Raw genomic sequence first — 16,660 nt, forward strand, 5'->3', positions numbered from 1 at the left:
ACTATTAATTCGTAATTGGCTCTGCGATTAAAAAATGTTATTCATTAGGAAACAAAAACGTACCGTCATTGGAATGCCGTCAGAGCCAATTGCTTTACTGGAATCAAGGTTCTTGATTAGCTTATAAGCTAATCAAAAACCTTGATTCCAGTAAAGCAATTGGCTCTGACGGCATTCCAATTATAGTGCTCAAAAAGCTTCAACCAGAACTAGCGCCCATACTTCCGAAGTTATTTAAGCATGTCTTAAGGAGAAATGCTTCTCAACACCTTGGAAAATCTCATCAGTATGCCCTGTATTTAAGAATTCAGGTGATCGCTCATCTCCCTTTCAGTACAGACCAATAAGTCTCCTGTGCATTATGAGTAAGTTGCTGGAATCTGTGTTAAATAGAGAAGTAGTCAACCACCTCAGCAAAAATAATCTTCTTCTGCTAGATCTACAGCAGACGTGTTTACAGTTATATCTCAGAGGCAACCTTTCTAAGGCAATTGCTCTTGACATATCTAAGACCTTTGATAGGGTATGACATAAAGGTTTACTTCACAAGATCTCTAGCTATGGTATAGCTGGAAATGTCTTCTCAATTATTAAATCATTTCTTTCTGATAGGTTCATAAGAGTAGTAGTTGAGGGGCAAAAATCAGAAGCTCACAGTATTAATGCTGGTGTCCCTCAGGGGTCCATCCTGGGCCCAACTCTTTTCCTGATCTACATTAATGATCTTCCAAATCACATCCTTTCATCATTTGTAGACATTTATGCTGATGACACTACCATTTATGGTAGCACATCTAAGACCAAGTTCTCTCCCATTCTCTCTCCTCTGTACTTGAGCATGTGGTACAATGGGGAAAGGAGTGTCTGGTTACTTTTAATGCATCTAAAACCAAGCTTCTATCTCTACACCATCTACGCTCTGATGCCAATCTGGCATCGGTTGAAATGAATGTCTCTGGTCTTGGGGAGGCTTCATGTTTTGACAAGCTTCTGGGCTTGACCTTTACTCCTGACCTGAAATGGAACACGTATATCAAATCCATTGCCAAGGTCACTGGAAAAATCGTGGGATCCTTCTACTGCTTCAGTAGATATCTCACCGCTGATACAATTCTCTATCTATATAAGAGCCAGGTATGGCCAACGATGGAGTACTGTTGACACATCTGGGCAGGAGCTGCTAGAAGCAGCTTATGCTGCCTTGACAGAGTTCAAAATAGTCTTTGTAGCTTAGTGGGGGATGCCCTTTTCTCTTCACTGCAACCTCTTTCTCACAGAAGAGACGTTGCGAGCCTGTCTTTGCTTTATTGTTATTTTCATGGCAAGCGCCAGACTTTCTCAAAAAACTCTAGTCTAGCCAAAACCACTGTCAATAATTTCCCACACTCCTTATCTGTGCCTAAACCTAAATGTAGATTCCACGAACAAAGCTTCTTTCTTAGAACTGCACACCTGTGGTACTCTCTTCTTGTTGTATTGTCTCAGGACCCCTAGGCTGGGAACGATCGTAATTAGTATGTTCCCCGCTGCAACAAAAACCCAGTAGTCGTCTTTTAGTAATCATCTAGTCGTTTAATTTCTGGTTGTTATAGTAACGGCTAAGACGGCAGAGTTATTTCCCTTTCTATAGCTGTCATACCTGTCAAAATAAAGTTTCCGGCGAACCCGACTTTGAGATGCACACAAAGGTTAGACGTAACTCAGCATAACAAATCAAGACGTAAGACACACTGGCTTTTCATATAAAAATATATTTTGTTTTCAAATTATATTTTTCGTTTTACACAAAGATTGTCAAAAGTTCAAACTTTAACAGTGTGGCTTACTGTTCATTTCAGTGATGGAGAGGGGTGTGTGGAAACGCTCTACTCTCGACAGTCGCACGTTTCCTCTTCTTCTTCTTCTCGCTTCTCTCTTCTCTCTACCTTCTTCTCCTTCTCTTCTCTGCTTCTTCTGGTTAGATTCCAAACATCACCGCTTATATTTGCATTTCTTTCGCTTTGGTTTTTTTCCAATCCATGCGATCTGTCAATCAACTGATCAATAATAGAACACGCGTTCTTTAGTCACGTTTTGACAATTTCTTTGCCGCCTCCTGACCTCGAACGATCATCCGATTTATCTTCAGCTGACCGACACGTGAATTTATCACTCATGCCAATATCTATACATTCCAGAGCTTACGAGGAATGTCACGTTTCTTTGTTTTGTAAACAAAAAAATCGTCGTCCGATTTCTCTGTTTACGACGTAAGCACTTTCTCTTTTCAACTGGTGGACAATCGATTATTCGATGCCCACTCTTTTAAATCTTTTATTAAAGAAGTTTTTTCTTTTCAGTTATGTATCGGATGGTTCCAGCCATCCATTACATAACATTCTGATTGCCTGCTTTCCAGCTAACTACAATCTGATTGTCTTCAAATCCAGCGTAAACAAGTTCTTGATGAACTGTCCCCCTAAGTAATCCAATTTACAAAATTCCCACTACTTATGTTTACTACGCTATAATCACATTGACTAGTGTATACCCATTAACCCTTATCCTCGAGTGGCCTCCGCGCCTTGATAAGTGGTGATTCCCGAAAAAAAAAAAGTATTTACACAGTCAACAGAATTACGACGTTGTTTTAAAATTTCACCTCAAACAAAGGCAGCAATCTTAATGACAAATGAACAGAGATGTAGACAAAAGAAGTAAAATACATACTTACTGAAAGTGTTTTCGAATCTGATTAGATATATAAACGATGAAAGCAATTGGAATTTAAATTTTCTGAGAAATAATACGGAATAATAAGTATGCTTTGTTTTTTGTCATTTTCTTTCTTGATTAGTTACAGTTCATGAAACCATGAGTAGCTATGAAGGATTTACTCATTTTATCTAATTTATAAAACTCACTGTCTGTCTGTTTGTCTGTCTGTCTCCCCCCCCTCTCTCTCTCTCTCTCTCTCTATCTATATATATATTTATTTATTTATTATCTAAAGTTATCTTACCAGTTTTCAAAGTCAGACTCCAATAACATTTAAGCTGTCAAATAAAAATTTGCTTCTTACTAGTTAATTTTTATTAGTCATTGTTGTACAATGGTTTTGGCAGTATAATATTGTATTTTGCTGCAATTTATTTCAAAAATAATTTTTAGTCCACCCAAGACGACTGATGATATCGAGATACTTTAAATAACATAAAATTATAAACCAGCAAGGGGAATGATGCATATTTTTCTTAAATATGATAGCAGTTATCTACCTTATAAGTAAAATGAAATTTGGAAAATTGTTTTACTATGCATTGAGATTGCCCAGTTGTGCAAAATTATAATTGATGAACTATTATGTATTTGTCAGCAAACATTGGGCTGAAACAGCTGTACACAAGTTGTTACCAATAAAAGCCTAACATTTTGAAAATGAGCCACAATATGACGTAACCATCTTGAGGAGCGATACTGCTCCCCATTGGGGAGGTTAAAATCCCTTAAAACCCTGGGTAAGGCCGGGTAAATATGCTGAGATTGTCTGTTAAATGTTGATTGAATCCCGGACAGCAGCAAGTGACCTATAAAAAGGATGAGTTTATTGTGCTTTGTAAAAACAGACGTATTTTTATTGTTTAAAACAATGGCAGGAAATATCAGCATAATATAGAAATTAAATTATGTACTCATTGAGGGTGTGTGAGAGAGATTTAATTTTTGGTCTCAGATTCACAAACTATGGACGACATGTTGAAATGCACACATGCAAAGGAGTCGGGTAAGTCCCATCTGACGTGTTGGGTTCTGGTTGGCTGGGCGGATCATCCGACCAATCACGTTACCTTAGTATAAAAGAAAATACCCAGGCCAAATTTAACAGATTAATCCAGACCTCCGTGAGAGAGGAACTAACCAAGAGATACCACCCCTATCCCGGCCGTCGCCACCCCCGCCATCATAAAGAACGAAGAATAAGATTTTTGGAGAATCTTGATGTTTTTGGTATAATCAAACTGAACGATGTATATATGTTAAAACTTTTAACTTTTTCATAGGTAGAACCCTCGGAGTCTGTTATTCTTTCCTGGCATGCATGCAAGTTAATTGATTTTCAGCAGAATCGACACGAAACCTGAGACGCTGAGAATTTATGTGAAGAACTCCCAGAGAAGACGGTCACGACCATTTTATTTTCGATGACATCAGAGGCCACTGCTGACCTGAGCGGGAGAGGTTTACACAATATGAGTGTCTGTTCTTTGTAAAGTGATGTCTTTAATAAATACACATATATATTTTCTCCCTTTGTCTTTGGCAGATGAAGCACCATCCGACCAAGAACTTCTATCACTGATGATGGGTCGAATTTCTATATTAGAAGCCAAAGTTGTTAGTCAAAATAAAGAAATCATTCAAAAGGTAATGATCATTTTTATTTTACTTCATTGTTTACTAGCGGGGGTTACTTGGCATTGCCTGGGTGTGTTGCGGTGGTGTAATAAGGATGGGAATAAAAAGCAGCTCGGTGGGTGGGGGAGAAACAACAGGGTTGAGAGAGGTGTTAAAAAAATTGTTAGTAGGCTGGAACTCGTAACACGAAGGTAGAAAAGAAAGTGAGGTTAAAAAAAAAGTGTGAGTAGGCAGGCATGCTCGAACCTGTAATGCGAAGGAGGGAAAGAAGGTGAAAATAAATGTAACACGTTAGCCGATGTCGCCATTGCACAAGCAGAAGTTGCATGCGTCGAATTTAAGCATAGTCAATTGAACATACAATGATTTAAATGCTCTGCCGTTTTTATGAACAGTTTCACTTTATACGAAAATGCCAAACAAACACCCGAGTGTACGCCAAGGTGGTAGTTTTGTTTAACTCGATAAAAAAAAAAGGACAGAAAAGATGCCCATTTGAGGATGCAAGATATTATGATCTGAGAAGTATACAAAAACTTCTCGTGGAATTTAACCGACATACACAAACGCTCGCGCCCATTTTGCCTTTTATATATATATAGACAAGCAGGGGTGGCCAGCATTGCCTGGGTATTTAGAGGTGAGTGTTGAGCAAAAAAAAAAAAAACAGGTAGGCTCGAATCTGTATTGCAAAGGAGAAAAAAACGTGCAAAAAAGAGGATAGGGAATTAAATGAGTTGGTAATTAACTTTTACCTGGGTGGAGGATATTAGCACAAGGACGAAATAAAAAAAAATTTAAAAAAAGATAGCGAGGTGGGATCGAACTCGAAAAGATAAGGGAATTAGTCTTCCTTGCTAACCATTAGGCCAAAGAGAACACTGAATTCAATGAGTTGGTAATTAACTTAAGAATCATAGGAGTCGGCGCAGAAATGAAAATTACTTTTAAACCTGGCTGAGGGCCAGTTAAGCTTTCCGCTTTCTGTCGTAGTATTTATTTGCTTCCCCAATGAAAGCAAATTAGACACAAAGTTGTTTAAAATGTAGGGAAAAACCAACTCCCCCAAAAATGGGAAGCACTCTGGCAGTATCCAAATAAATAGTCATTGTCTCAGTATAAAGGGTTTCCTCTACATTGACCAAGGACCAATTACAGAACAGATACTACCTGGCCAGAATGCCAAAAAAAAAAAACGTTGCTCTGGTGAAAAGTTTTGGTAGGAAGGTAGGCTCGAACCCGAAGCCTTGATGCGACGGTGGAAAAGAAAAGGAAAAAAACCCTGACATCTAACCCGCTTGGCCACGAGGGGAAAGGAAGTGAAAGCTATCTTAATTTAACGATTATAAACTTAACAATGAAGGCAAACATATTCCGCAATTAAGTTTAGCTGCGAGGCACTTTTTTTTGTTTTCTTTTCCCAAGTTTGACTGTTTGTTTCCCCAAGATGTTGGTGGGAGCCCTATATAAAATGGGGGTGTCCATTTGAAAAGCAATTGTCTGATATGACGGTTTTTGCCGCATTTATCAAAGCTAATTTGCTTTCTGGACGTCCCTGCCACGAGTTCCATGGGACTGATGCTATGGATTCAGTTTCGCTTTTTTATACTGAAAATCGAAACGAAGACACGGCAATTGAAAAAAATCTCAAAAATAGCGTGTAAAAGTCGGGCAAATTAAAGATAGATGTGACCTCCATTTGTAACTCATAGATATTATAATTTAGACAGTATATAAAAAGTTTTAAGAATGAGTGAAGACGCCGAGCGCCCCCCTCCCCCTCAAAAAGCCTTTGCCGGACATAAACAAAAAGCACCCACACACACACTAACACACATTTTGCCTTTTATATATATATAGATTACCTTTAAGAATACAGTATATAAGAAAGAGTATATGTGGCGTAATCACATTGACACACCGGTTTCAATTAGATAACTAATGTTAAACAACGTTGAGCCGAGCCAGTATTAAAATGAGTGACTATTTGAGGATGTCAGATTCTGTATGTGCTCTCTGCTTATCTCAGCATTGTTTTCAGTCGTCCTGTTTTCCTTCTTGCCACTGGAATCAAGCATTGCTGATTCAGGAGCAGGGTGGTTGGAGATTGCACAACTCTTGCCTCACAATTACACACAAAGGCATCCTTATAGTAGGTATCCATTGCTTATCAAGATCAATGAATGGAGTGCATTATTTTATTGTGGCAGTTCATTTTACGAAGTGGACAGAAGGTGTCGAATTTAGGAAACTTATGTGCAAAAGCATCTCGTCTGTTTTGGCGACAGCAGTATTGCATGTTAGGGTGTGACCTATTAAACTAATTAACTGATCATTATGAATTTTGGAAGAGGTACATTCGATTTTAGGGAGATTTTAATGTAGTAGATAAACATCAATAAATAAACATTCCCAAGTTCCACTTTCTTTCGGGCATTTTAAAGGTTTCTCAGGGAACATATGGGCACAAATTCCCATTTAAAATCCAAATATTTTAGATTTGCACATAATTGTAACAAAGTGCGGTTACACGTATGCAAATGTATACAAAATGCAAAATGATGTCACTGTAAGGAAAAAGACTATAAAAAGGAGAGAGAACATGTTAGAGAAGACGATCATGTCAAAGATGTTCAAGAGGACAAAGGTCAGAGACAAGGAACATGATCACAGTTTATTCGGAAAAGTACCCAGAATAAACGTTGTTGTTACAAGACAAAAATTGAGTTTGAATTATTGTCTTGGTCTCCTTTGCAACATAGACTGCATACAACACGTGGGGGCCATGTGTAAAGGTGTACTATATTACATAACTATACATGTATAATCATCAGATAATAATATTAAACAAGATTCCCTAAATTTCATTTTCTTCCTAATATTCCTTTATCCTTAAGTACTGCATGTCAAGGTGTCTCTGACTCTTATACAGGTAGAAAATTGCATCAAGAGTTACGTACGAAAAATCTAACCATTTTTCTGGTGATCTGAGCAACAGATTTTATGTAAGAGCAAGCAGTACCCATGAATCGAAATCAGACCTGGCATAATAGAGATGACTCTTATAAAAAATGGCAAAGCACCGTATCCTTTTAGGATTGTTTCAGAGATTCTGAAAGCTTTGGGAAATCGTGGTTGTCAAATCGTAGTTGGCGAACTTGTCAAACACTGCATATGCAAAGAGAATGTGCCAGAGAGCTCAATCATCAACTGCTATAAAAGCAAAGGATACATCCACAACTGCAGAGACATTACACTCATTGAGAAAATGGCGCAAGTTATCGAAATATTGGCAGACGACACCACATCAGTCATTCATATCAATTTAATGTAATTTGACTACATTTATCTTTCATCAGATGAGAAATATATTGATGTTGATAAAATACTTTTTTTATGACATTTGTCTATATGGAGAAAACTTTTGACAGTCTCCAGAGATGTACTATGTGGGAAATGTGAAATAGTTCATCCTGCTGCACGTACAATATACAGGTTGTTCCAAAAGAAACTGATGAGTTTTAAATTTGAATTCAATAGAAAGTCCCACTCTCCGATAAATATCCACTCCTTGATGACGTAATGACTCATGATGACTCTGGTAGGGTAACTATAGATGCTTTGAAATCTAATTTCGCTGCATTGCTACTTCTGTTGTTCTTTCTTATAACTCACCAGTGTAGCTGTATATATATATTAAATTTATTTATACAAACATTGATGGCTACATATGTGCATACATGTTTCTGTAATCACCCGTGTTGGAAAGATTACGTCTTCAGGCCAAGAATTAACCCTCGAAAACTCTAAGTACATATGTAGCCATCAATGTTTGTATAAATAAATTTAATGTACCTGCTCTGTTTACTCATTGAGCACTTTTTGGTAAACACATGTTGTTTCATTGGATGTACTTCTAGGAAACTAAACTCTACTGCCATAATATATATATATATATATATATATATATATATATATATATATATATATATATATATTAATTAATTAATTAATTAATTAATTTATTTATTTATTTTTTCCATTTAGTGTATTTTAATAACTCTTGCTGACATTTTCTTAATAACCTGTACATTTCAGTTGACTTCCTTTTTTGCCCTATATTATTTGCGCCTTTTAACATTATCCTGATTGGGTCATTTTGACATTTGCTTTTCTAATTTATATTTAATTCTATCACCATTAATCTTTTTTTCTCTCTCTCTTCTTTACTGATTTTTTTTAATTACACTTTGTTCTCGGCAGCCGTGTTAAAAGCATATCTTATTTTTCTTTTATTATTATTGGAATTTTCCCCCCTTTTCCTTGTACATATTTGTGAATTATTCAACGGATTTCAGCCTTTTGGATTGTTTTGGACCATCTTCCAATTACGCGATTTCCTTGGATTTTACTTGTGTGGATGGAAAATTAAATTAACTTTCTTGGACTTACATTTTTGGATTTTACTGTCATTGGATACCTTACCTTTCACCTGACTATCCATTTACGTGAAATCACCTTTTTCTTCACCATATTCCCTCTTCTTCACTTTTTGTTATCAAGTAAGATCTTTGACTTACTTGCAGTTTCATCAAATACTTTTATATGCAAAATCCGATCCCGCATTTTGCTAACTCCTACCCTCTGATGAGAAGGAAAGTATTTCTTTGAAACTCTGCGGATTAAGGACTATCCACTTATCAAGTGTTTCCTTTTCAGATTAAATATGTTTTTAACTCTTTTTCAAAGTGTTTTTAAAATGTTTTATTAACTATTTGGTCTTATATATATATATATATATATATATATATTAATGCTAGAAGCAGTTTATGTGTGGATGGCACATAGATAGATGACTTTAGCATAAAATACAATCTTAATCACGCTCAATCGTCAGACCTTTCCAAGTCATCACTGTTCTTTAGGTTCTTTCCTGAGAGTTTTGTACAGGATATCCATTGGAGTTCTTGTATGTTAATCATGACAAATACAACTTGAGCAAGTGAGAACATGGAAAAGTAACATGGATATCAGAGGACAAAGGATGGATCAGGCAAAAATGATGGTCAGTGGCCAAGAACTACAGCAGCTGAAGGATTCCAGTCAATATTTATGTGCTGCGTGTAAGAAATGAGTAAGATTTCAATGTTTTTTTTTTAATCTGTCAATGCAGGAAAAAAGTGCAGTACTTTGCCAGATGTGGAAACAGTTTATATATGTAGAGGATTACATTGAGAGTCAAGTACTTTCTGGAGCAGTAGAATGATCCAACCATTTTATCAGCGATCTTAGCAACAAACCGGATATATGACTTTCATTTTAGATCTGAGATGGAAATTAGTCTTAAGCGTTTATATGGAGAGAGAGAGAGCCATTAAAATAGAGTGAATATCAAGGAGACAGAGAAGTGGAGCAAGTACACGGAACTGGCTAGAGAGCTCAAGCGGATATGGAAGATGAAGAAAGTCAAGATAATATAGATAATAGTAGAAGCACTGGGAACAATACTGAGAAACTTTGAGAAAAGAATGGGAGAGATTGGAATCAGAGGGATGGCCGAGAAAATACAATGGATAACAACAGATGAAATATTAAATAAAACTATTGAATGTGGAGACTAATGCATATGAGCTAGAGGAGTAAACCGGACATATAGAAACTGCTACAGATGTAAAATATAAAGAAACGCGACATGAAATCATGAAAACTGTAAACAACCCCCCCACGCTCTCTCAAATGCTTATGCCACACCATAGCAAATAATCAAGAAGAGTCAAGGAGGATGAAAGGATCAGACCTCCACTAGATGAATGCGAATAGGACTGGGAACTTGGGAGGCTTATTAACATTCAAATCCCAGCAAAGACCAATGGCTGCTACCAACAAGAAATCAATGGTAAACGGCTATTGCAATAATGCAAACTAATTTGCAAAAGTTATTGAAAGAGGTGGTGAGTACTGGAAATTTGGGGAGACTTGTTGTCACTTAGACTCTGAGGAAGACTACAGGTTTTTGGCAGAGAGAGAAAAATCTGATGATGGCCTGTGTGAAAGCTGATAGTGAGTAGTAATAGTAATAATAATATTTTCTTCTTTTTCTACAATTTTACAGTTTTTGCTTATTTGGTCTCATTACATTTTTCTTTAATTCATGATTTGCAAAAGAACACTCATATTATCATCTTGTGTCAATTGCACAGGTGTTTGAAATTAGTGCATTTAAATCAATTTAATGTGGCACTTCATGAAAAAAAATTTGATGGAAAACTTCTTAATCAAATCAAATTCACAATAAAATAGTAAGAATTTGTCAAAATCATGGTGATTTCATAATTTGTCAATTATGTATATATATATATATATATATATATATATATATATATATATATATATATATGCAAGGTGCGTTCAATAAGTTTCCAGACATTTTTCATATGGGCACTTTTATTTATTAGTGCATTAAAATCAATTTAATGTGGCACTTCATGAAAAAAAGATTTGATAGAAAACTTCTTAATCAAATCAAATTATTTATTTTTTTACATGGGAGTCACCATTTGTCAAGGCCCGGAGGCCACTCAGGGATAAGGGTTATTGCGTGTACAGTAATCAATGAGATAGTATTGTAGTAATCATTAGTATTGGAGATTTGATAGAGTGTCTTACTTAAGGGGGCGGTTTGTCAGGAATTTGTTTATGTTGGATTTGAAGACATCCAAGTTGTAGTCAGGTGGGAAACAGGCAAACGGTAGAGAGTTCCACAGTCGTGCACTTCTGAGAAAGAAACTCTGCTCATGGAATCTACGTTTTTCACAATAAAATAGCAAGAATTTGTCAAAATCATGGTGATTTCATAATTTGTCAATTATGTATATATATATATATATATATATATATATATATGTATATACAAGGTGCCTTCAGTAAGTTTCCAGACATTTTTCATATGGGCACTTTTATTGATAATACTTACATGAAACTCTAGTCCCCTTCAAAGTAATCTCCCTCGGCTGCAATGCACTTTTTGTACCACTCCAACTACTTCTGGAAGGCCCCATGGAAGTTCTCTTGTGTGAGTGTGTTAATGACCCTTATCATAGCCTCTTTCATCTACTCAAATGTCTTTTAAGGTTTTCCTTGAGCTTAGCGAATAACCAGAAGTCACAGGGAGCAAAATCTGGATTATAGGGAGAGTCTTGATTACTATTTTGGTCAAATAGTCTGTGATAAGGATGGGGTTGGGGACTGCATCATTGAGACAAACTTTTAGCAAATTTTCTGCTTTTTCAATTCCTCACAAATAATTGTGTCTACAGTTTCCACACTGACATCAAACTATGCACTTATTGTCTCTAGAGATACACGACGGTCCTTATCGATGAACTTTTTTATTTGGCTAATCAGCTCTGGTGTTTTGACTTCCTTACTCTTTCCAAACCTCTCATCATCCCTCACAGACTTTCTGCCATCCTTGAATCTCTTATACCACTCAAGAACTGTTCAATTCATGCAAGATGGCCCAAAAGCAGTCTAAAGTATTTCATATGTTTCTGTGGCATCTTTTGCATGTTTAAAACAAAATTTCATTGCATATCGTTCTTCTAAAGTGTCATCACATCCAAATTGCATTTTGGAAATTCACCAGCTGTGACAATCAGGCTTTAGTAGAGTGTATTCCAATTTCTTGCTGTAGCAGTTCATTTGAACCTGAAATTATAAAAACTGGTCAGTCATTTCATAACACACTAAATTTTCAAGAGTCTATGACAATTTTAAATGCCTTTACAAAAAAAGTCTAGAAGCTTATTGAAGGCACCGCATATGGATGTATGTTTTTTTTTTTAAACAATTCACTCAATGAACTAAGGAATATTTTAGCATATATTGTGTGCTATTAAGTATATAGGGAAAAAGCCTTAGAGAAACAAACGTTGATTAACTCACATTTATTATAATAATAGATAAATTTACAAAATTACCATGTGTTTGACAAAGGCTGGTTATTTTCATTGTGGATTTGATGCATTTCAACACTGAATATGCCTGCTTGTTGCGGTTTCCACCCAAAGAAATCACTCATCAAAAAAGTATCCCCATTCAAAATGTAAAAACCACAGCTGACGGCCCTTTCGACAAGCACTTGAACGTGAATAATTATCCCATGGAACTCTGAATAGCATAATTCCACTAGAATAATATTCACAACTTTCCCAGCTTCAATTTGATATGACACATGGATATAAACCTCAAACAGGTGACTCCCTACAGCACTTTAAAGACACAAAAACAAACACAAATCATGAATGAAAAACGATGACTAATGCTACAAAGCCGCGATGTCTACAACTACGCCCGCCAGACGAGTATAAATACAGCGTTTTATTTCAACAGGCAGTGATTCTCAGCTAGATCACCGCACAGCGAGGTTGGGTCCGTCAGTGGCCCAACCCAACTCAGCGGCAGTCACGTTCATGCAGAGTGGTTTTAACCACCTCCCCGACGACGGCCGAATCCAATAGCAGCAGCAACAACCACTCGCCATCGACGCACTAAATTCCCAGCAGTCCAGCTTCTCAAGCCAGCACGTGTTTCACGTAGCCACTAGTGACGACCTCACAGCCGTGCCTGTTCCAACACCAGCTGGATTCCAACCCTCATCCTGAGACCTCCTACCATCTTTCGATTTCTTTAACAAAAAAAAAACCTGAATGGATTTATATTCATTCACGACGGTACCCGCTGCACTTGTCATCTGTTCTTATCCAATGTTGTTTTTTCGTTTTTTTATCGCCTGTGTCATCTTTTAGTTGTAGGGTCCATTGCCACCGACATTCGGCCCTGCAACATACTTGCTTAGCATTAAATTAATCTTTCTTTTTCATCAAATCTTTCTTGGATTTCACACATCAAATCCATTTCTATTTTTGCTTCTCATAAAGTCTGTTCTTTTCATCAATTCAAATATCTTCTCACACCTGACACCATTCTCTATCTCTATAAATATGTATAGTGTACTGTTGTCATATTTATACTGGTGCACAGTAGAACCTCGGGATACGGTGGCTCCAGGATACACTTTTTTCAGGTTACGATGTGGAATATGATGTTTTTTTCGACCCTGGCTATGGTATTTGCCCCATCTTACGGTGTTATTTATAATGTTATTTGATTATATACATGTGTATTATATATTGTAGTGTATTTTGTTACCAATTTTTAATATGTACTGTAAAAATTTTGCTTAGGCCTCACCAGATGGCGATTTCACCTTTCGATCCCAACCCCGGAACAGATTAATGTTGTATCTCGAGGTTCTACTGTATTTGTACCTCGTTCGAGGGTACTTGATAAGGTGGAGAAAGATTTGTAATTTGATTGGATTTTAACCTTTCTTCTCCTCTGCAACCTCTCTCTCACAGACGTGATGTTGCTTGTCTCGGTCTTTTTTTATAAATACTATTATGGCACATATTCTTCAGAATTGTCAAGTTTATTCCTGCTTCCTTTGTTACAGCTCGTTTGACTTGTTGATCTAATGGTTTTTATCCTCATTGTAATACAGCTTCCTATTCCAGTAGCTTTTTTTTCCAAGAACTGCAGACTTGTGGAACTCTTTTCCTCCTGATTGTTTTCCTCCTACCTATAACCTTGGTCTTTTCAAGAATAAGGCCAATAGGTATCTTCTGTCTTTGCAGTCATTATCTTTCATTCCTGTTAGCTATTTGTGGCTTTATGCCTTGTCTGGAGTCATGTACTACCAAATCAAGGTGTCTGAAGATATCAGCTTCCTAACTTAAATGCACAAAACATTGATGATATGATTTTTTTTCCTTTTGCAAAACTCAATCATGTTCTGCATAGAAAAAAATAAAAATGGTCCTCCACAAAACAAGCAAAACAAACACTATGAATGAACATGTGCAGAACTGAACTCCAATCTATGTTCCCTCCTTGTCAAACTTTCACAAAAAGCACTCGACTATCTACAACCACAACATATGGTTTTCCCTGCTCTCTATCTGTGCCTAAATCTAAATAAAGATTGCATGAACAAAACTTCTTTCCCAGAACTGCCCGACCGTGGAACACTGTTCCGTTGGCCTGCTTCCTGGTTTAATACAACATGTAGCCTTCAAATCCAATGCAAACAAGTTCTTGTTGAACCGTTCCTATAAATAATCAAATTCTATCAAATTTTCACCATTAACGATTACTCCACTACCACCTTACATTCATTAACCCTTATCCTCGAGCGGCATTCAGGCCTTAATAAGTAGTGAAAAAAAAGTTTAAAAAATGTGGAGAAATAAAATACTTGAAGCATAAACGTGTTTCCAAATTGCTGGATTTCAGCATTAAATAACTCGAAAAGGGTGGATATTCCATAAGACAAAACAACCAAACCAAACTCCATAAAAAAAATATTTGAAAGTATAAATTACTTGAAGCATAAAACTTTTTTTTCTAAAATTGCTGGATTTGGTAATAAATAACCTGAAAGAGGTTGATATGCCATAAAACACAACAACCAAACCAAACACCATAAAAAATATTTGAAAGTATAAATTACTTGAAGCATAAAACTTTTTTTCTAAAATTGCTGGATTTGGTAATAAATTGTTACATAGGGTTATCATAGAGGGGCACCATTAACGTTTGGTGTATAACATAAAAGGATTCCGTGTGCGTATGATTGTCTCTAATATAAATGGTTGTGTGTGTGACATGTATTTTCAGAACCTACCTCTGCTTCTTCGATGTTGGACCATCTGGAAATTTCTCATCCTGGAGGGAGACTTGATACCTGTTTGACGAAGATTTATCACTCCAAGACGATGAATGGGTTTTATAGTTTTTATTTCACTTTCCCCAGAGATCCTGCAGAGGGTGGAAGTGAAATCAGCCTGTGTGGGTTCTTCTTCTACACACGTCAGAGTTCGTCCCCCCCCCCCCCCGTGGAGAGGAGGAGACAACGGGAAGCCGTCCGTTGTCTTCTGTGTCCAAATCAAATCTCCCCGATCTAGCCAACCTGACCACGTCACTCATATGTAATCTGGTCAGCTGACCTTCGATTCTGGTAAACGTGTCTACACTCCACATTTACTCACCTCTCTCTCTCTCTCTGTCCATTTTGTAACAAATAACCTGAAAGAGGTTGATATGCCATAAAACACAACAACCAAACCAAACTCCATAAAAAAAATATTTGAAAGTATAAATTATTGAAGCATAAAACTTTTTTTCTAAAATTGCTGGATTTGGTAATAAATAACCTGAAAGAGGTTGATATGCCATAAAACACAACAACCAAACCAAACACCATAAAAAAATATTTGAAAGTATAAAATACCTGAAGCATAGAAATTTTTTTCCAAAAATATTGGATTTGGCATTAAATAACCCAAAAAGGGTTAATATTAGTGTTGGGACGATTAATCAGTAATCAGAAAAATCAGAACTTTTTGGGGTATCAGAATCAGAAAAACTTTTGTCAATTTTCCAATGCTCAAAACGATTCTTTCTTATTTTGTCTTTGTGTGAGACTTCATTTTTCATTACTAATGATAAAATAATAATTATGTATTTTTAACTATCAATAAAACTAAAATCTATTGCTCCCCCTACTTACAAGTGTATTTTTTTATGTTTCCCAAAAATATATGCATATATTACATAGGTATTTATTGTAATTCGCCCTCCCCCAAACATATTTATAGCTAAACATTGAAATATTTTAAAGAAATCGGAATGGGAATCAGTAATTGTACCGGAATTGGAAATTTTAAACAGAATCAGAAATTGTATCAGAATCGGAAATTTTAAACAGAATCAGTAATTGTATCAGAATTGGAAATTGTATCGGAATTGGAAATTTTAAACAGAATTGGAAATTGTATCGGAAATTTTAAACAGAATCAGTAATTGTATTGGAATCAGAAATTTTAGACAAAATCAGTAATTGTATAAAAATCGGAAATTTTAAACAGAATCAGTAATTTGTATCAGAATCGGAAATTTTAAACAGAATCTGAAATTGTATCAGAATCGGGAGAAATATTGGAATCGTCCCATCACTATTTGATATGCTGTAAAATAAAACAACTAAACCAAACTTTGTCGGGGGGGGGGGGGCGATTTTGATAACAAATAAAATAAACGTTTATTCAAATTTGTTTTGTATTTATTGCTTATTACTCGCAGTTGGCCTTAATATAAAGAAATTTTTTTGTGTTTGTTGCAAGATTATATGACTGGACTCTATCAG

General features: G+C 36.1%; 1 protein-coding gene and 1 long non-coding RNA gene across 5 annotated transcripts in view; one reads left to right on the forward strand and one right to left on the reverse strand.

Moving 5' to 3' along the window:
- LOC145241437 (UBX domain-containing protein 11-like) overlaps positions 1-16,660 on the forward strand; it is a 303,692-nt gene that overhangs the window by 63,929 nt on the left and 223,103 nt on the right. For all 4 annotated transcript variants that reach the window (XM_080104392.1, XM_080104390.1, XM_080104391.1 and 1 more), the window contains one exon: positions 4,304-4,404. In XM_080104392.1, coding sequence (XP_079960518.1) covers positions 4,339-4,404 — 66 coding nt within the window. In that variant the 5' untranslated portion in view covers positions 4,304-4,338. The remainder of the gene's footprint in view (positions 1-4,303; positions 4,405-16,660) is intronic.
- The window catches only part of LOC145241439 (uncharacterized), a 54,896-nt gene that overhangs the window by 34,509 nt on the left and 3,727 nt on the right, over positions 1-16,660 (reverse strand). The gene's annotated exons all lie outside the window — the stretch shown is intronic.

This window comes from Euprymna scolopes, chromosome 20, assembly GCF_053919585.1.
Source record: "Euprymna scolopes isolate OS-2025 chromosome 20, ASM5391958v1, whole genome shotgun sequence".
In the NCBI taxonomy this organism is placed as follows: Eukaryota; Metazoa; Mollusca; class Cephalopoda; order Sepiida; family Sepiolidae; genus Euprymna; species Euprymna scolopes.